General features: G+C 37.2%; 1 protein-coding gene across 5 annotated transcripts in view; it reads left to right on the plus strand.

Moving 5' to 3' along the window:
• The window catches only part of SLC9B2 (solute carrier family 9 member B2), a 56,420-nt gene that overhangs the window by 26,236 nt on the left and 9,382 nt on the right, over positions 1-20,802 (plus strand). For all 5 annotated transcript variants that reach the window (XM_045792771.2, XM_045792762.2, XM_045792744.2 and 2 more), the window contains 2 exons: positions 8,475-8,581; positions 11,912-12,061. In XM_045792771.2, coding sequence (XP_045648727.1) covers positions 8,475-8,581; positions 11,912-12,061 — 257 coding nt within the window. The remainder of the gene's footprint in view (positions 1-8,474; positions 8,582-11,911; positions 12,062-20,802) is intronic.

A 20,802-nucleotide genomic window follows, 5' to 3' on the forward strand; every position in this document is an offset into this window, starting at 1 on the left:
CTTCTGGGAAAGTTAAGTCTTGCAGACTTTACACATAGATGAGTAGGTTTTTCAAAGAGCACAAAAGACTAGAGAGCCGTCCAAGCGGAAGGAACAGCATTCTTCTAAAACAGGAATGGTTTCTGCTTTCTTCTCTTTAACATTTTATAGACAATAACCACAATGATTTTAATGGCTATCTTATTAGTACTTACTAAGTGTCTGATATGGATGTTATTTTGTGTTAAGTAGTAATAAAAGAAGGGCGTAAGGCACTTTTGTCTCACTATTATCAACACTTTTTTTTTTTAAGATTATTATGTATTTATTCGACAGAGATAGAGAGAGCCAGCGAGAGAGGGAACACAAGCAGGGGGAGTGGGAGAGGAAGAAGCAGGCTCCTAGCGGAGGAGCCTGATGTGGGGCTCGATCCCACAACGCCGGGATCACGCCCTGAGCTGAAGGCAGACGCTTAACCGCTGCGCCACCCAGGCGCCCCTATCAACACTTTTACTCTCCTTTGGTACAGCACAAGTTTCTTTTTAATCCATGTCCAAGATTGAGAGATAAGATTTGCAATTCCATATTATTGACAAAATGTAATTGTAGCCTAAATTTAGCTTCCAATTATTGTGGGAACACATCCTCTTGGAAAGTCATGTGCTCTCAGTCTCTGTAACCCTGTAGCTGTCTTCCCATTTTACAATTTATGCTGATTACCTAGAACCTCACCTTTTCTCCATTGCCCTGAAGTTGCCTTACATGCAGTCACTAAATTAATCTTAGCAAAACATGGTTCTCATAGTGTTACTTTTTGGTACAAGAACCAATGAGGATTCCCTGTTACCTATTAGGTCAAATCTACACTCTTGTCTTTATTTTCATTCTACTGTACCTATCCAAACTTATGTTCTCACTGATTTCCTGGTATGCTTCTTTATTTATTTTATTTTTTTATTGCAAAATGATCCTCCTGTCGAATTAAGTAACACTTCCATCACCTCACATATTTATCTTTTGTTGTTGTTGTTGAGAACATTTAAGTTCTACTTTCTTAGTAAATTTCAATTATCCAATATAGTGTTGTCAACTGCAGTTACCATGTTAAACATTAGATCCTCAGACTTCATTCATCTTATCTTGAAAGTTTGTACCCTTTACCAGCCTCTCCCTGTTTCCTCTACCTCCTAGCCCCTGGCAGCCACTTTCCTACTCTGTGTTTGAGTTCAACTTTCTGTTTGTTTGCATCTTTAAAACAGTGGTTCTCAACCTCAGCTGCACAGTAGAATTACCTGGGGAGCTTTTTAAAAAATACTCACCTGTGGGCACTACCTCAGACCAATTAACTCGAGTTAGAGCCTTTGGGAATGGAAACCAGGCAGTAGAGCAAGAGTTTGCGTTGGAACCACAAGGGAGAAGGAGAGAAATGGGGGATGTGGAGGGAGGGCTTACTGGGATTTTCATAATCTGGAGAGTATGGGCTATGAATAGTTTAAGAATTTTTCTAGTCAGGGGCGCCTGGGTGGCACAGCGGTTAAGCGTCTGCCTTCGGCTCAAGGCGTGATCCCGGCGTTCTGGGATCGAGCCCCACATCAGGCTCCTCCGCTATGAGCCTGCTTCTTCCTCTCCCACTCCCCTTGCTTGTGTTCCCTCTCTTGCTGGCTGTCTCTATCTCTGTCGAATAAATAAATAAAATCTTTAAAAAAAAAAAAAAGAATTTTTCTAGCCAACAATGCTATGTTCCCTCTGCCCTGCTCCATTAAGTGTGGTCCTTAGACGTTTTGAGTGGGAACTATCTGGAACCGCTTTAAAATGTGGATCCCAACCCCTGCCATTCTTACTGAATCAGAAATTTTAGAGGTGGGTCCAAGAAGTCTTTTTTCTCTCTTAAGCCACTTTACATACCAGAGACTAAAACTAATTAGCTGCTTTCTACACATTTATAGTAAATTATTTACTGTAATTGCTTGAGACATATGCTACTATCACAACTAGCTGCTTCTGACAGTTGCACCATTACCTAACATAGAGCTGCCCTAGCTAAATAAAATTACTACAGAGGTAGTTATTTTTTTTAAATAAGAGAGATGACTGAAACTATCAGGAAGGAAAAACTGTTGCCCCTCTACCCACCGTAGGTCCATTGGCTGGGCCCCTGTTAATCAGACTGACAAAAGACAAATTAACAAGAGAAAAGCAGTGTGTTAGCCTGTGCACCAAGCTTGCAGAGGGGAGAAGTCAGTGATGACTGACTCAAAGGGGTGGTTAGAATTTGGGCTTATATACATAGCATCCTGGTAAAGAACAATAATTTTGTAAAGAAGTTCAAGACAAAGGAAAAGAACTTTGAGCTTTTGAAAGCAGCAAATTGTGGAAAGGCAAATAGAGAAACTAATGGTAGCTAGGACTGCTTTTAGCAAAGTTTGTTACACGGATTCCTCTGGTGCTGTCTTTGGGCTGATAAGAGTCTGAAATTGTCTGTTCATATCTTCTGCCCATTTTTTAATTTATTTATTTGTTTCTCGTGTACTGAGTTTGAGAAGTTCTTTGTAGATCTTGGATACCAGTCTTTTATCTGTAGTGTCATTTGCAAATATATTCTCCCATTCCTTGGGCTGCCTCTTAGTTGTTTTGAATGTTTCCTTGGCTGTGCAGAAGCTTTTTATCTTGATGAAGTCCCACAAGTTCATTTTATCTTTTGTTTCTCTTGCCTTTGGAGATGTGTCATGAAAAAGGTTGCTTTGGCCGATGTCGTAGAGGTTGCTGCCTATGTTCTCCTCTAGGATTTTGATGGATTCCTGTCTCACATCGAGGTCTTTCATCCATTTAGAGTTTATCTCTGTGTATGGTGTGAGAGAAGGGCCATATGCACCCCAATGTTCATAGCAGCATTGTTCACAATAGCTAAATCGTGGAAGGAGCTGAGATACCCTTCAACAGATGACTTGATTAAGAAGATGTGGTCCATATATACAATGGAATATTACTCAGCTATCAAAAAGAATTATTTCTCAACATTTGCTGCAACATGGATGGCACTGGAGGAGATAATGCTAAGTGAAATAAGTCAAGCAGAGAAAGACAATTATCATATGGTTTCTCTCATCTATGGAACATAAGAACTAGGAAGATCGGTAGGAGAAGAAAGGGATAAAGAAAGGGGGGGTAATCAGAAGGGGGAATGAAGCATGAGAGACTATGGACTCTGAGAAACAAACTGAGGGCTTCAGAGGGGAGGGGGATGGGGGAATGGGATAGGCTGGTGATGGATAGTAATTGCATGGTGCACTGGGTGTTATACGCAACTAATGAATCACCAAACTTTACATCAAAAACCAGGGATGTACTGTATGGTGTCTAACATAATATAATAAAAAAATATTATTATTAAAAAAAAGAGTCTGAAATTGTCTCAGTGGTTAACTTCTGCCCTTCCTGGTAGAGGGGAGAAAGATACTTCAAAAATTTTTGTCTTCCTTTTAGGTAAATAGGGGAAGATAGACACCTCTTCTTAATTCTGTTTCTTTTCAGTTACCTTCTGCTCAAAATAATCTGTATGCCAAAGTGGCATACCTTGGGGTGGCATGTTCTGTTGCCCTAAACTACAATAACAAGAAACCACATAACTAGTTAGTCCATTTTTTCTTAGAACAGTGTGGGAGAAAGGGTTTTATGTGTTTGAACAATTTATTATAATTTTCCGTACAATGTGCTAACAGGTTTTTTTAATTAAAGTATTCTAAATTCTGTTTGCTATGGAAGAAAATAGAGGTTCTGCTTACCTATATATTTGTTGTTTTTTTTTTTCCTTTTTTTGTTTGCTTGATTTTTTTATGTCAAGTTTTTATGTTAATGTGCAGTGTAATATTAGTTTCAGGAGTAGAATTTAGTGATTCATCACTTAGTATACAACACCCAGTGTTCATGACAAGTGCCCTCCATAATACCCACCACCCATTTAGCCCATCCCTAGCCCACCTCCCCTCCAGAAACCCTCAGTTTGTTCTCTATAGTTTAGAGCCTGTTTGTTTGTCTCTCTCATTTTTACCCCTATGTTCCTGTGTTTCATTTCTTATTCCACGTGAGTGAAATCATGTGGTATTTGTCTCTGACTATCTAGCTCAGCATGATACTCTCCAGCTCCATCCAGGTCATTGCAGACGGCAAGATTCCATTCATTTTGATGGCTGGGTAATATTCCACTGTGTATGTGATTTGGCTATTATTGATAATGCTGCTATAAACATTGGGGTGCATGTATCCCTTCAAATCAGTATTTTTGTATCCTTGGGGTAAACACTCAGTAGTGCAATTGCTAGGTCATATGGTAGTTTTATTTTTAGCTCTTTGAGGAGCCTCCATACTGTTCTCCAGAGTGACTGCACCAGTTTGCATTCCCACCAACAGTGTAAGAGGATTCCCCTTTCCCCACATCCTTGCCAACACCTGCTGTATTGTTAATTTGAGCCGTTCTGACAGGTGTGAGGTGATATCTCCTTGTAGTTTTGATTTGTATTTTCCTGATGATGAGTGACATTGAGCATCTTCTCTGTGTCTGTTGGCCATCTGAATGTCTTCTTTGGAAAAGTGTCTATTCACGTCTTCTGTGCATTTCTTTCTTTTTTTTTTTTTTTAAGATTTATTTCTTTCTTTCTTAGAAACAGCCAGCGAGAGAGGGAACACAAGCAGGGGGAGTGGGAGAGGAAGAAGCAGGCTCCTAGTGGAGGAGCCTGATGTGGGGCTTGATCCCGGAACGCCGGGATCACGCCCTGAGCCGAAGGCAGACGCTTAACGACTGCACCACCCAGGCGCCCCTGTGCATTTCTTAACTGGGGGGTTGTTAAGTTTTATAAGTTCTTTATAAATTTTGGATACTAACTCTTTATTAGATATGTCATTTGCTAATATTATCTCCCATTCTGAAGATTGCCTTGTAGTTTTGTTGATTATTTGCTTCACTGTGCAGAAGCTTTTTATCTTGATGAAGTCCCAATAGTTCATTTTTGCTTTTGTTTCCCTTGCCTCAGAAGACATATCTAGTAAGAAGTTGCTATGGCCAGTGTTAAAGAGGTTGCTGCCTTCTAGGATTCTGATGGTTTCTTGTCTCACATTTAGGTCCTTCATCCATTTTAAATTTATGTTTGTGTATGGTCTAAGAAAGTGGTCAAGTTTTCCCAACACCATTTATTGAAGAGACTGTCTTTTTTCCATTAGATATTCTTTCCTGCTTTGTCGAAGATTAGTTGACCATATAGTTGTGGGTCAATTTCTGGATTTTCTGTTCTGTTCCATTGATCTGTGTCTGTTTTTGTGCCAGTACCATACTGTTTTGATGACTATAGCTTTGTAATAGAGCCTGAAGTCCAGAATTGTAATGCCTCTAGCTTTGCTTTGCTTTTTTGGGATTGCTTTGGCTATTCAGGGTCTTTAGTGGTTCCACACAAATTTTAGGATTGTTTGTTCTAGCTCTGTGAAAAATGCTGGTGGTATTTTCATAGGGATTGCATTAAATGTGTAGATTGCTTTGGGTATTATAGATATTTTAACAATATTTGTTCTTCCAACCCATGAGTTTGGAATGTTTTTCCATTTCTTTGTGTCTTCTTCAATTTCTTTCGTAAGTGTTCTATAATTTTCGGAGTACAGATCTTTTACCTCTTTGCTTAGGCTTATTCCTAAGCATCTTATGGTTTTTGGTGCAATTGTAAATGGGATTGATTCCTTGATTTCTCTTTCTGCTGCTTAATTTTTGGAGTGTAGAAATGCAACAGATTTCTGTGCACTGATTTTGTATCCTGCAACTTTACTGCATGTGTGTATCACTTCTAACAATTTTTTGGTTGTCTTTCGGGTTTTCTACGTAGAGTATCATGTCGTCTGCAAATAGTGAAAGTTTGACTTCTTCCTTGCTGATGTGGATGCCTTTTACTTCTTTTTGGTTTCTGATTGCTGAGGCAAGAACTATGTTAAATATGAGTGGTGGGAGTGGACATGCCTGTCTTGTTCCTGTAAAGGAAAAGCTCTCAGTTTTTCCCATTGAGGATATTAGTTGTGGATCTTTTGTGCAGGGCCTTTATGATGTTGAGGTATGTTACTTCTATCCCTATTTTGTTGAACATTTTGTCGAGAATAGATGCTGTGTTTTGTCAAATGCTTTTTCTGCATCTATTGAGAGGATCATATGGTTCTTACCCTTTTTTTTTCTTAATGCAGTGTATCATGTTGATTGATTTGCAAATATTGAACCACCCTTGCAACTCAGGAATAAGTCCCACTGAATTGTGGTGAATGATTCCTTTAATGTACTATTACATTCAATTTGCTAGTACCTTGTTAAGAAATTTTGCATCAGGGATATTGGCCTGTAATTCTCTTTTTTAGTGTGGTCTGTGTCTGGTTTTGGGGTCAATGTAATGCTGGTCTCGTAGAAGGAGTTTGGAAGTTTTCCTTCCATTTCTACTTTTTGGACCAGTCTGAGAAGAATACATATTAAGTCTTCTTTAAATGTCTGTTATAATTCCCCTGGGAAGCCATCTGGCCCTGGACTCTTGTTCGTTGGGAGATTTTTTATTCCTGATTCAATTTCTTTTCTGGTTATTGATCTGTTCAAGTTTTCTATTTCTTCCTTTTTCAGTTTTGGTAGTTTATATGTCTCTAGGAATTTATCCATTTCTTCCAGATTGCCCAATTTTTGGTATATAATTTTTCATGATATTCTCTTATAATTATTTGTATTTCTGTGATGCTGGTTGTGATCTCCCCTCTCTCATTTGTGATTTTATTTATTTGGGTCCTTTCTCTTTTTTTGTTGATAAGTCTGGCTAGGAGTTTATCAGTTTTATTAATTTTTTCAAAAAACCAGCTCCTGCTTTCATTGAGCCAGGTTTTTTGTTTGTTTGTTTGTTTCTATATCATTTATTTCTGCTTTAATCTATATTATTTCCCTTCTTCTGGCTTTAGGCTTCATTTGTCGTTCTTTTTCTAGCTCCTTTAGGTGAAAGATTAGGTTGTGTATTTCAGATTTTTCTTGCTTCTCTAGGTAGACCTGTACTACAATATACTCCCCTCTTAATGAATGTTTTTGCTGCATCCTCAAGGTTTTGGAGTGTTGTGTTTTTGTTGTTGTTGTTTTTGTTGTTTTGTTTTTTTGTTAAAGATTTTATTTATTTGACAGAGAGACAACCAGCAAGAGAGGGAACACAGGCAGGGGGAGTGGGAGAGGAAGAAGCAGGCTCCCAGCGGAGGAGCCTGATGTGGGACTAGATCCCAGGACTCCAGGATCACGCCCTGAGCCAAAGGCAGACGCTTAACGACTGAGCCACTCAGGTGCCCCAGGAGTGTTGTGTTTTCATTACCATTTGTTCCCATGTATTTTTTTTTTATTTTTTTCTTTAATTTCCTGGTTGACCCATTCACTCCTTAGTAGGATTTTTTAAAATATTTTATTTATAGGGGCGCCTGGGTAGCACATTGTCCATTGATGTAAGTGGGGGGTTAAAGTCCCTTACTATTATTATATTATTATCAATGAGTTATATTATGATATTTAAAGAAGCTATGAAACAAAGACTCTTCTGGGGGCAATTTCAAACATAATTTGTTTTCAGATTTACTTTTAGAAGTAACTTTTGAGGGACGCCTGAGTGGCTCAGTCGGTTAAGCATCTGCCTTTGGCTCAGGTCATGATCTCAGGGTCCTGGGATGGAGCCCCTGCGTCATTGGGCTCCCTGCTCAACAGAGAGCCTGCTTCTCCCTCTCCCCCTACCCCCTGCTCGTGCTTATGCTCTCTCTTTCTATCTCAAATAAATAAAATCTTTAAAAAGAAAAAAAAGAAATAACTTTTGAGAAAGAATAAGTCCCCTACACTCATTGTAGTAAGAAAAGATTTTGGGGCTCCTGGCTGGCTTAGCTGGAAGAGCATGTGACTGCTGATCTTGGGGTTGTGAGTTCGAGCCCTACGTTGAGTGTAGAAATTGCTAATCAATCAATCAATCTTTAAAAAAAAAAGATTCTTGATTTTAATTGCCAGATTTTTAAGTTACTGTATTCTATACATATCAGAGCTACTAAAATCAATATACATTATTCGTAAAAAAATCAGGCTCTTAAATGGCAATTTGAAAACTAGATCTGTCTTCTCACCCAGCCTTTGCCTCTTGTATAGTAGAACAAATTAACTGATTCATGAATTTTATCTTTCATAATTTCTTAGGCCCTTTAAGTAAACTTTTATTGAAGTAAATGAACAAAAAAGTACACAAATCGTAGTTTATGCCTGTCTTGAAATTTATCTACAATAGTATGCATAGCTTTCTTATAGGCCCATTTTATAAGACATTTTAAGTCACATATATTTAAGAATGTGGAGAGCAGGAAATATCTGTATACTTTTCCTTCTATGTAATTAGATGTTTTATATTGATTACTAAAGTGAAGTCTAAGTATTTATGGATTTAGAGTTCTGTCTGAAGTTTTTCTTTTTATATGTTTTTAAGGCTCCACGGTTCTTAATGTTCTCAGAGGAGTCTTAGAAGTGGTAATTGGTGTGGCAGTTGGATCTCTTCTTGGATTTTTTATTCAGTACTTTCCAAGCAGTGACCAGGTAAAAGAAATAATCTATGGGAAAGTCATTCTTTAAAATGTAATTAGAAAAACATTCTGGAACAGTCCCCTGAAAGCCAATGTGAAGAACATAATTTAGAAATGGCTCTTCACTCTAAAACTGCTTATTGCCATATCAGTGCTATCCATGAGATTTATGAAGAGGCCTAGGTATACAGTTGGCCCTTGAACAATGTAGGGATTAGGGGCACAGACGCCCTACATGGTCAAAAATCCGTGTATAACTTTTGACTCTCCAAAAACTCAACTACTAATAGCCCACGGTTGACTGAAAGCCTTTCTGATAACGTAAATAGTTGATTAACACATATTTTGCATGTTGTATGTGTTATACACTGTTTTCTTACAATAAAGTAAGCTAGAGAAAAGAAAATGTTATTAAGAAAATCATAAGGAAAATACATTTACAGTACTGTATTTATCAAAAAAATTTGCATGTAAGTGAACCCATGCAGCTCAAACCTGTGTTGTTAAGGGTCAACTGTTTAAGATTTAAATACAACTGTAGAATTTTTTTCTCTAGTTTATATTTTGTAAACTTTAAATTTCACTAAAAATAAATAACATCAATTCCAAATATGTAAGCCTTTTCTATTGTTTTATTTTTTATTTTACTATTATTTATAATGTTCAGGTTATCAAGATATAAAATGGCTTTTGAGTCCCTTTTTTTTAGTATCAGCATACCCTAGATTCTAATACTATCAAATACATACCTTAACATCTCATTATAATATCATCCAATATTTCTTACCAAGGAGATCAGAGTTCTTTATTATACACAATGATTTCTTAATATTCACAGAGTTTTTTTTATTTTGTTTTTTTTACTCTCCTAAGTCTCTTGGGATAGATAAACATATGAAAATCTTTTTTTTTTTTCTATAAGAACTGGCATTATTTTGAGATTTCAGGGCATTTTCAATGGAATTAGAAACTTAACTAAAGTAGAACTTGAAGAAAATTAATATTTCCATTATTAGAAGGTATGTTGATTTGAATTTTTACTGTGCTTGGAAGAACTCCAGCTAAAATTGTAAAAGATTTTATGAATGTATAAAACTATGGCATTTTCTAATTATACAACAAAATAAAAAGAAAAACAATGACTTACATTTTGTTGCTTACTGTATATAAAATGATGTGGTAAGTACAGTAAAGTGCCACTCCGTTCAATATGGCAGCCACTAGCTAGCTACCTGTGGCTGTAGCAGATAGAGAACATTTCAGTGGTGCATATAGAGAAATGTCCATCATCACTGAATGTTCTTTTGGAAAGCACTGATCTAGTGTAATCATATAAATCCATGCAATCTACTGTAAACCGCATAAGACTCATGAAGCGAGTACCATTAATATGATCTTTTTACTGATGAGGAAATTGAAATTTAGGGAGAAGTTGAACAAGTTCACATAGCTGGAAAGCAGCAGAGCTGGGAATGAACTCTGGTAATCCACCACCAGAGCCTGCATGCCACCAAATCAAGCACAGCTAAAGACCTGCAAGCACTTCTAAAGTGATCAAGAAGCTTAGACCATGACAACATTTTTCTACATATGTTTCCTAAGGCAAGGGAAACAAATGCAAAAATAAGCTATTGGAACTGTATCAAAATAAAAAGCTTTTGCACAATGAAGAAAACCATCAACAAAACTGAAAGACAACCTACTGAATGAGTGAAGATATTTGCAAATGATATATCCAATAGGGCTTAATATCCAAAATATATAAAAAACTTATACAACTCAACACCAAAAAAACCAAATAATCCAATTTAAAACAGGCAGAGTACCTGAATAGATATTTTCCAAAGAAGACATACACATGGACAATAGACACATGAAAAGATCTCATTATTACTTATCATCAGGGAAATGCAAATGAAAACCACAGTGAAACATTACCTTACACCGGTCAGAATGGCTAGAATAAAAAAGGTGAGAAATAACAAGTGTTGGCGAGGATGTAGAGAAAAAGGAACACTTGTGCACTGATAGTGGGAATGTAAATTGGTGCAGTATTTATGGAGTATAGAGGTTCCTCAAAAAATTAATGACCCAGTAATTCCACTACTAGGTATTTACTCAAAGAAAACATTAATTTGAAAAGACTATGCACCCCTATGCTTACTACAGCATTATTTACAATAGCCAAGATATGGAAGCAATGTAAGTGTGCACTGATAGATGAATGGATAAGGAAGGTGTGGCATATATACAATGGAATACTGAGCGGCCATGAAAAAGGATAAGGTCTTGCCATTTGCAACAACATGGATGGATCTAGAAGGTACTATGCTAAGTGAAATAAGTCAGACTGAGAAAGACAAATAGCATATGATTTCACTCACATGCGGAATCTAAAAACAAAACCAATGAATAAATAAACAAAAAGCAAAATCAGAACTATAAATACAGAGAACAAAATGATGATTGCCAGAGGAGAGGGGGAGGGGGCATGGACAAAATGGGTGAAGAGGAATAAGAGGTACATGCCCTCAGTTATGGAATAAGTCATGGGAATAAAAGGCACAGCACTGGGAATATAGTCAGTGATGCTGTAATAACATTGTACAGTGACAGCTGGTAGCTACACTGGTCAGAAGCATAGGCTAACGTATAGAGAAGTGAATCACTGTGTTGTACACCTGAAACTAATGTAACATTGTGTGTCAGCTATAATCAAAAAAATCAAAAATAATTTTAAAATTTAAAAAAAGTGATTAAGAAGTTTAAAAGGCTGATGAGGGAAAAGTAAAGTGAGAGGGGTGCACATTTCTTAGACTTTAAAAACAACAAAAAAACTACTCTCAAATCTATAGTCTATAGAAATCTATAGAAAGCATCACATTAAAGAGTCAAGAGACTAAAAGTAATAGAGATATCACATCTTTAACCTTCACAAAAACCCTGTAACATAACTTTCGGGGAGGAGAAAACAAAGCCTCAAGAAGCTAAGGAATGGGAGCATTCCACACGCTGGCAGTGTAAAAGACCTGGAATTCTAATTCTGGTCTGTCTGGCTCCAAAGCCCGTGCACTTTTTTCTGCTGCTATGAAAGTCAGTTTGTGAAATTCTGCTTTGATAACTGCAGAAGAAGGTAACTAGAGTTCCTGAAAGAGGAACCGGCATCTGTACATGTGCTGACTCTACTTTTATTAAGTAAAAGAAAGTAAATGTTACGGTGTGTATTTATGGGCACAGACAGACATTTTTATGTCCCACAGAGTTCTGAATATAGAAAAATCAGTCATTAAAAACTCAGTTACATGAAATAATTGATCTAATCAACCTTTTTTCTCTCCTCAAGGACAAACTCGTGTGGAAGAGAGCATTCCTTGTTTTGGGGCTGTCCGTGCTAGCTGTGTTCAGCAGCGTGTATTTTGGTTTCCCTGGGTCAGGAGGTCTATGCACATTGGTCATGTCCTTCCTTGCAGGCTTGAGATGGGCCGGCGAAAAGGTGAATTTCATTCTAAGTTCTTCTCATTTAAGTTCTTTCTGATCAGATAAATTTTTTCTTTCCAGATACTTTCTTAATATCAAATTAATAATTTAATCATAAAAGCTAATTTCTGTGTATTTGTAAATATATGCCCAAGTGTATACACATGCATCCTCTTCCCCCTTATATGCCAATCTATAATTTGATGTCTTAAGATATATCATGGTCGTATTTCCACGCTGCCTTCCTTATTCTTTGTAAGGGCTGCAGAGTATTGCATTGTATGCTGTACTGTATTTAACCAGTTTCCTACTAACAAATATTTGGATTATTTCTGGTTTTCTGCTAAGACAAAAACCATTTCAATAAAATATCCTATATATGCCATATTTTATAAACTCTAAGACATTATCAAGTCTAAGAAGCATCATTATTTCACATGCCACCAAGAACGAAATACAATGCTGCCAATTAAATTATGATATGATATCCAAATTTCAGAAGTGAGAAAATGGGGAAAAAATCAATAAAATAGAATATACTTTGAGCTTATCTATATGATAAATTTCTAGAAATACAATTCCCAACTAAAGAATATTTCACATTGATACTTTTGATAGTATCAGTTTACCCTTTTAAAAGACTGCACCAATTTATATTTTCACCAACAGTACATGAAGGTGATCTGTTTTTCTTTTTTTTTAAATTTTTTTATTTAAATTCAGTTAATTAACATACAGTATATTATTAATTTCAGAGGTAGAGCTCAGTGATTCATCAGTGTTGTATAATATCCAGTGCTCATTACATCACATGCCCTGCTTACTGTCCATCACCCAGTTACCCCATCCCCCCACCTCCTCCCCTCCAGCAACTCTCAGTTTGTTCCCTATGGTTAAGAGTCTCTTATGGTTTGTCTCCTTCTCCAATTTCTTCTTGTTTTAATTTTCCCTCCCTTCCCCTACGATCTTCTGTTTTCTTTCTTAAATTCCACATATGAGTGGGATCATATGATAATATTCTTTCTCTAATTGCCTTAGTTTGCTTAGCATAATACCCTCTACTTCCATCGATGTCATTGTAGATGGCAAGATTTCATTCTTTTTGATGGCTGTGTAATATTCCATTTTGTATATATACTACATCTTCTTTATCCATTTATCTGTCAGTGGACATCTGAGTTCTTTCCATAGTTTGGCTATTGTGGACATTGCTGCTATAAACATTGGGATGTAGGTGTCCCTTCTTATCACTACATTTCTATCTTAGGGTAAATACCCAGTAGTGCAATTGCTGGGTCGTAGGGTAGTTCTATTTTCAACTTTTTGAGGAACCTCCATACTGTTCTCCAGAGTGGCTGTACCAGCTTGCATTCCCACCAACAGTGTAAGAGGGCTCCCCTTTCTCTGCATCCTCACCAACATTTGTCATTTCCTGATTTGTTAATTTTAGCCATTCTGATCACTGTGTGATATCTCATTGTAGTTTTGATTAGTATTTCCCTGATGCCAAGTGATATTGTGCATTTTTTCAAGTGTCTCTTGGCTGTTTGTATGTCTTCTGTGGAGAAATGTCTGTTCATGTCTTCTGCCCATTTCTTGATTGGATTATTTGTTCTTTGGGTGTTGAGTTTGATAAATTCTTTATAGATTTTGGATACTAGCCCTTTATCTGATATGTGATTTGCAAATATTTTCTCCCATTCTGTCAGCTGTCTTTTGGTTTTGTTGACTGTTTCTTTGCTGTGCAAAAACTTTTTATCTTGATGAAGTCCCAATAGTTCATTTTTGCCTTTGTTTCCCTTGCCTTTGGAGACATGTCTAGCAAGAAGTTGCTGTGGCCGAGGTCACAGAGGTAGCTGCCTGTGTTCTCCTCTAGGATTTTGATGGATTTGTCTCAGCTCTTTCATCCATTTTGAGTCTATTTTTGTATATGGTATAAGAAAATGGTCCAGTTTCATCTTCTGCATGTGGCAGTCCAATTTTCCCAACACTATTTGCTGAAGAGGCTGTCTTTTTTCCATTGTATATTCTTTCCTGCTTTGTTGAAGATTAGTTGACCATAGAGTTGAGGGTCCATTTCTGGATTCTGTTCGACTGACTATGTGTCTGTTTTTGTGTCAGTACCATACTGTCTTGATTACAGCTTTGTAATACAGCTTGAAGTCCAGAATTGTGATGCCACCAGTTTTGGTTTTCTTTTTCAGCATTCCTTTGGCTGTTTGGGGTCTTTTCTGATTCCACAAAAATTTTAGGATTATTTGTTCCAGCTCTGTGAAAAAAAAGTTGATGGTATTTTGATAGAGATTGCATTGAATATGTAGATTGCTAGGTAGCATAGACATTTTAACAATAGTTGTTCTTCCGATCCGTGAGCATGGAACGTTTTTCCATTTCTTTGTATCTTCCTCAATTTCTTTCGTGAGTGTTCTGTAGTGTTCAGAGTACAGATCCTTTGCTTCTTTGGTTAGGTTTATTCCTAGGTATCTTATGGTTTGGGGTGCAATTGTAAATGGGATCGACTCCTTAATTTCTCTTTCTGATTTCTGTGCAATGATCTCATATCCAGCCACTTTCCCTAATTCCTATAAGAGTTCTAGCTATTTGGGGGTGGAGTCTTTTGTGTTTTCTGCATAGAGTATCATGTCATCTGCAAAGACTGAGAGTATGACTTCTTCTTTGCCAATTTGGATACCTCTTATTTCTTTTTGTTGTCTGATTGCTGAGGCTAGAACTTCTAGTACTATGTTGAACAACAGTGGTGATAGTGGACATCCCTGACGTGTTCCTGACCTTAGAGGAAAAGTTCTCAGTTTTTCCCCTTTGAGCATGATATTTGCTGTGGGCTTTTCACAGTTGACTTTTATGATATTGAGGTATGTTCCCTCTATCCCTACACTGTGGAGATTTTTTTTTTAAAGATTTTATTTATTTATTTGACAGAGAGACAGCCAGTGAGAGAGGGAACACAAGTAGGGGGAGTGGAAGAGGAAGAAGCAGGCTCATAGCGGAGGAGCCTGATGTGGGGCTCGATCCCAGAACACCGGGATCACGCCCTGAGCCGAAGGCAGACGCTTAACGACTGCGCCACCCAGGCGCCCGCACTGTGGAGGGTTTTAATCAAGAAAGAATGCTGTACTTTGTCAAATGCTTTTTTCTGGATCTATGGATTGGATCATATGGTTCTTGTCCTTTCTTTTATTAATGTAGTATATCACATTGATTGATTTGTGGACTTTGAACCACCCTTGCAGCCCAGGAATAAATCATACTTGGTCGTGGTTCTTTCTGTGACCCTAGAGATCCTGAGACTGTCCCACCTAGAATTCCACCCCACTTCACCACCTGAGCACCTTTTAGGTGGGGACATCCCTCACCGCAACACGCTTCTAAAAGTTCTGGTTTCTGCTCCGTGCTGTATCATTTTCCTGTAGCCACCTTGGGAAGGTCCCTCCTCCTGGAGTTTATCTTCTGATATATCACCTCTGATTCACTTCTCTGCATCTCCTACCTTGCAGAAAGTGGTCACTTTTCTATTTGTAGAGTTCCAGCAATTCTTTTCTTAGATCTCTGAGTTCACAGGTGTTCAGGATGATTTGAGAGCTATCTAGCTGAAGTCCTGGGACCAGACAAAACTAAGATTTCCTACTCCTCCACCATCTTCCTCCTATCTCCCGGGGATCTGTTTTTCTGAAGAAATCATTAAAAATCAGATATTTTGCTAACCTGATAGGTGAAAAATGTATCTCACTATTGATCAGATTTGCATTTCCTTATGAGGGAAGCTAATCGTCTTTTCCTATGCTTACTAACCAGTTTTTTCAAAAGTTTGTGTCCATTTTTAAAAGACTATTTTGGTTTTTTTCTTACTGATTTTCAAGATTATTAAGATTATTTATTTCTTGGTATAGATTATGGAAATTAGGACAAGTATAACTGAATCGTCTTGCTTCAGAGGAGAGGGGGATGGTGGGGGCTGCCTGGAGCATTGTCTAGAGAAGGGTATTGAGGCCATGGCAAAGTGAGTGTAGAAGGATTGGGCTTCGAAGGAAAGGAGAAAGTCCCTCTGAAACCTGCTCCTTGCATTAGATGTACACCTGGGTTTGCTGCCTTGCAAGAGGTTTGCCTATAAGGTTTATTTCAGGTCTACTTTTTCTTTCCTAGCCACACCTATATGATTCAATTCTACTTTTTGATTTCAGATAACCTAACATTTGACAAGAGCAGAGCTATAGAGTCAACAAACGTCCTATATAAATTGGGTACTCTTATCAGCCCTCTTCTCTTGTAAGCATTTGCTTTTTTTTTTTTTTTTTTTGAAGATTCTTAATTATTATTTATTTATCGGTCAGAGAGAGACAGAGAGAGCGCAAGCAGGGGGAGCGGCAGGAAGAGCAGACCGAGGGAGATAGGCATTTGCTTTTATCAAAATATTTGTGTTTCTATGGCTTTGCTTTACTTGGGGGCTGAAGCAGAGTTATCACCTATCTCTGGTCAGTCTTCTGTCTAATCTCAGCTCTGGACTTAAGGGCTGTGCTGCCTCCTTCGCTTCCTTCTGTGGACTCACTGCTATCTGTCTTCGGTCCTCTCCTGGGCTGCTGACAACTGTGCCCTGCTCTTTGAAGCACTCTGATCTATTGTCTGCCCCAACACCAAGTTCACCGTTTCACCTTAGTGAAGGATGCGGCTACATTCAAGTTGTGACCCCTTGTCCAACACATGGGAAGTTTGCCTGGCATTGGCATTTTGCAAATTGTCCATTCACTTCTTAATGGTAACCTTTTTTAGCATGAGAAGAGTAAATTATCAAAGATAGGAAGTTGTAAAATAAAACTAATTTTATTTTTGAGTATGAAGGTGATATACGATCATTTTTAAACTTTGAAGGGGAAAAAGTCTGGAAGGAAAGGATAGAGGGGAGCCTGGGTGGTTCAGTAGGTTGAGCATCTGACTCTTGATCTTAGCTCGGGTCTTGATCTTGGGATGGTGAGTTCAAACCCCACATTGGGCTCCATGCTGGGTGTGGAGCCTACTTGGAAAAAAAAAAAAAAAAAAGGAAAGAAATCATTTGCAATTCCTCCACCTAAAACCAACAGCTCTGTAAACTAAATATTTTAGTTTATTTCCTCTCATTTATTCAACAGAAAAAACTCAAAAATGCTTATTAGTAAGCTTTTTCAAATTGAACTTTATGGGTAAATGTTTTTCTGTTATTACCTCTTTTACAATCCTCAAAAATCACAATCAACTCATTATTTTATACTGTAATGGGTAAAAAGAGAGAAGGGAAATAATAGCTTTTTTTCATCTTTATCTAATCTTAATTTGGTAATTAGAAATTTTAATTTTTTTTTAAAGATTTTTTATTTATTTATTTGACAGAGATAGAGACAGCCAGCGAGAGAGGGAACACAAGCAGGGGGAGTGGGAGAGGAAGAAGCAGGCTCATAGCGGAGGAGCCTGACGTGGGGCTCAATCCCATAATGCCGGGATCACGCCCTGAGCCGAAGGCAGACGCTTAACTGCTGTGCCACCCAGGCGCCCCTAGTAATTAGATTTTTAAAGATTTTATTTAAATTCCAGTTAGTTAACATACAGCATAATATTAGTTTCAGGTATACAATATAGTGATTCAGCACTTCCATATATCACCTGGTGCTCATCACAAGTACAGTTCTTAATCCTCATCAGCATCCCCCAAACCCTCTTCTGTCTACTAACTATTAGTTTGTCCTTTATAGTTAACAGTCTGTTTCTTGGTTTGCCTCTCTCTTTTTATTTTCCCTTTTGTTCATGTGTTTTGTTTCTTAAATTCCACACATGAGTGAAATCATGTGTTATTTGTCTCTATCTAGCTCAGCATGATACCCCTAGCTCCATCCAGGTCATTGCAAATGGCAAGATTCCATTCTTTCTGATAACTGAGCAATATTCCATTGTATTTATATATACCACCTCTTCTTTTCCATTCATCAGTCAATGGACATCTGGGCTGCTTCCATAATTTTGGCTATTCTAGATAATGCTGCTATAAACGTTGGGGTGCATGTGCCCCTTCAAATCAGTATTTTTGTATCCTTTAGGTAAACATTCAGCAGTACAATTACTGGGTCATAGGGTAGTTCTATTTTTAACATTTTGAGGAACCTTCAAACTGTTCTCCAGAGTGGCTGCACCAGTTTGCATTCCCACCAACAATGCAAGAGGATTCCCCTTTCTCCACATCCTTGCCAACACCTGTTGTATTGTTAATTTTAGCCGTTCTGACAGGTGTGAGGTGATATCTCATTGTAGTTTTGATTTGTATTTTCCTGATGCTGAGTGACATTGAGCATCTTCTCATGTGTCTGTTGGCCATCTGAATGTCTTCTTTAGAAAAATGTCTGTTCATGTCTTCTGCCCATTTTTTAATAAATTTTTATTGCCAGTCTGTATGGTTCTATGGCAGGCACTAAGTGGATATTTTCATTTATTTCAAACACACACACAAAATTTAAAAAGTATTTCCATTTCCATGTTATACAGACTATAAATCAGAAAGGCATAAATAACATATCCAAGGTCACAAAATTAGAAAGTGGCATTGGGATTTAAGCTCAGGTTTACCTGACTCCAGAGTGTACTACTCTGTAATACAACTGTAGCGTTATTGTGCAAGGCACATTTTTGTATTTTGACACATATTTGAATAACACGTACCCAGTGTATTAAAAACATATTGCTACACTTTGCAACTTAAATTAAGTCTCTAAATTCATAAATGTTAGGATAAAAAAATAAATAATGAAAAGGAGCCATAGCATTTGGGGTAGGGCATAAAAGAGTAGTTTTAGCAACAGGGAAATCAAGGGGGAGACTAATGCCTATGGCGAGTGCTCATCGGCTATGGGCACAGAAAGACAAATCAGGGAAAGGGAAACTTTGATGAGCTCCAGTCACATTACTCTTCCTAAAACTGTAATATGGGTTATAAAGAAAAGATTGTTATAAACCAAAACACAATGTCTGTTCATCTGCAGTTGTCATAATTTTGCCAGGATTGTCTGCAGCCCAGCGGATTATGTAGGTCAATGTAATCCCACAACCCAGTGAAAGAACTAGGAACATCTTTTTTCACATTTACCTCAAATACACTCACTTTTTGAAAGCCTCTGTCATTTTTTTCCCCATTTTCAAATCCAGTGCTGCTTCTGATGACCTTTGTAGTTGTGGGATGGTTTTTCTGACATATTTTGAATCTTCTGACTCTTGTAATGCTCTTCTCTCTGAGAAGGGAAGTATCAGTTTCAATAGATATTGAAGTCATGATGGAACCTCAGTTCCTGCTAATTTTCTCCTTTTGTCTATCCTTGAAAGTGATTTATGTTTTTGAAGATTCTTACTACTAGTGCAAACGGATGTGTAAAGTAGCCTTAACATTTAGTGTGGACAACATCATCTTTATTCCCCTGGTCTGTTTTACACTTAGCCTATTCAATGACTCCATTTTCTTTATAAGCATTTCATTTTACTTTTGAAGTTATGAAAAAGCATTAAGAAGATACATTTTGACTCTTCTCCCATTTTTAAGTTTTATAGTATATATGCCCATGTCTGATATTCAACTAAAGTGTTACAATCATAAAACAAACGGTGGCCTTTGTCTACAGTTTAGAAATAAAAACAATTTGATAGGGAAAACTTTTTAAGCCATCTGCTTTCATTGGAGTTCTGAGTATGTGAAATATTTTTGAGGCCATCCCTTAACTAATTAGTCATAAAGGCTTAGTAATCTAAGATTAATAGGGTCAATTTGTGTTCTTCGCTATTGTGGATACCAACTAAAGTCTGAGCTTACCTATGGTAAACTCTAAAAAACTAAATTAAAAAGAATTTGAAGATATATGGAAAGGTGGTCACTGGACCCCAGTTTTGGTAGTACGAGTCATTGTCACTAAATGATAAAGGATCTTGGATGTTATTTAATATACACCTCTCATTTTACAGATAAGAAAAAAATAAGATGTTGAGAGATAAGTGGCTTGCATTTAGCAGATGGCAGAATTTGAACCCAAGTCATTATCTGATTCCTTATGATATGAAAACGTAACTCTTTGCATGATATAGGAATAGAACAACCCCCTCACATATGCACTCTGCCTTTCAACATTTTTAAGCCAAGAAGAAACAGAACCTTTACTCTAATAAACATACCAGAGTTAATAAAAGTAAATACAGAAAACAGAGACAAAATATAATCCTCCTTTGTTAAACTGCTGAAAATAGATATGGAAAACCAGATCCTCAAAGATGTGTAATTATAAGGGCAAAAGTGTTGTCCAAAAATATAGATTCTTATTAGTTGATTGGAAAAATCTGTTCAGTATAAATTTTTACATACTGTAATGGTGTCTAAAAGTGTAATACATGCACTGCTAAATTACCCTCTAAAAAAAGCACTATCAATTTGTTCTACCAATTAGTGAGAGTTTTCCTTACATCGCAGATACTTGACATTATAAACTTTTTAGTATTTTTCTAATATGGTGCACCCGCAAATGTGGCATATCACTTTAATTTGTGTTTCACTGATTACTGAATTTTAGCATCTTATATTTTTTGGCCATTTGTGTTTCTTCTGTTGTCAATTACTTGTATGTATGCATTTACCATTTTTCTATTAGGTTCTGTCTTTTTCTTATTGCTTGGATATTGCTCCTTATTCTGTTATACACAGTGCAGATATTTTCTCCTGGTTTGTCATCTTGCTGTTCTTTGTTT

Source organism: Ursus americanus, chromosome 8 (assembly GCF_024610735.1).
Source record: "Ursus americanus isolate L20-20 chromosome 8, mUrsAme1.1.p, whole genome shotgun sequence".
NCBI classification, from domain to species: domain Eukaryota; kingdom Metazoa; phylum Chordata; class Mammalia; order Carnivora; family Ursidae; genus Ursus; species Ursus americanus.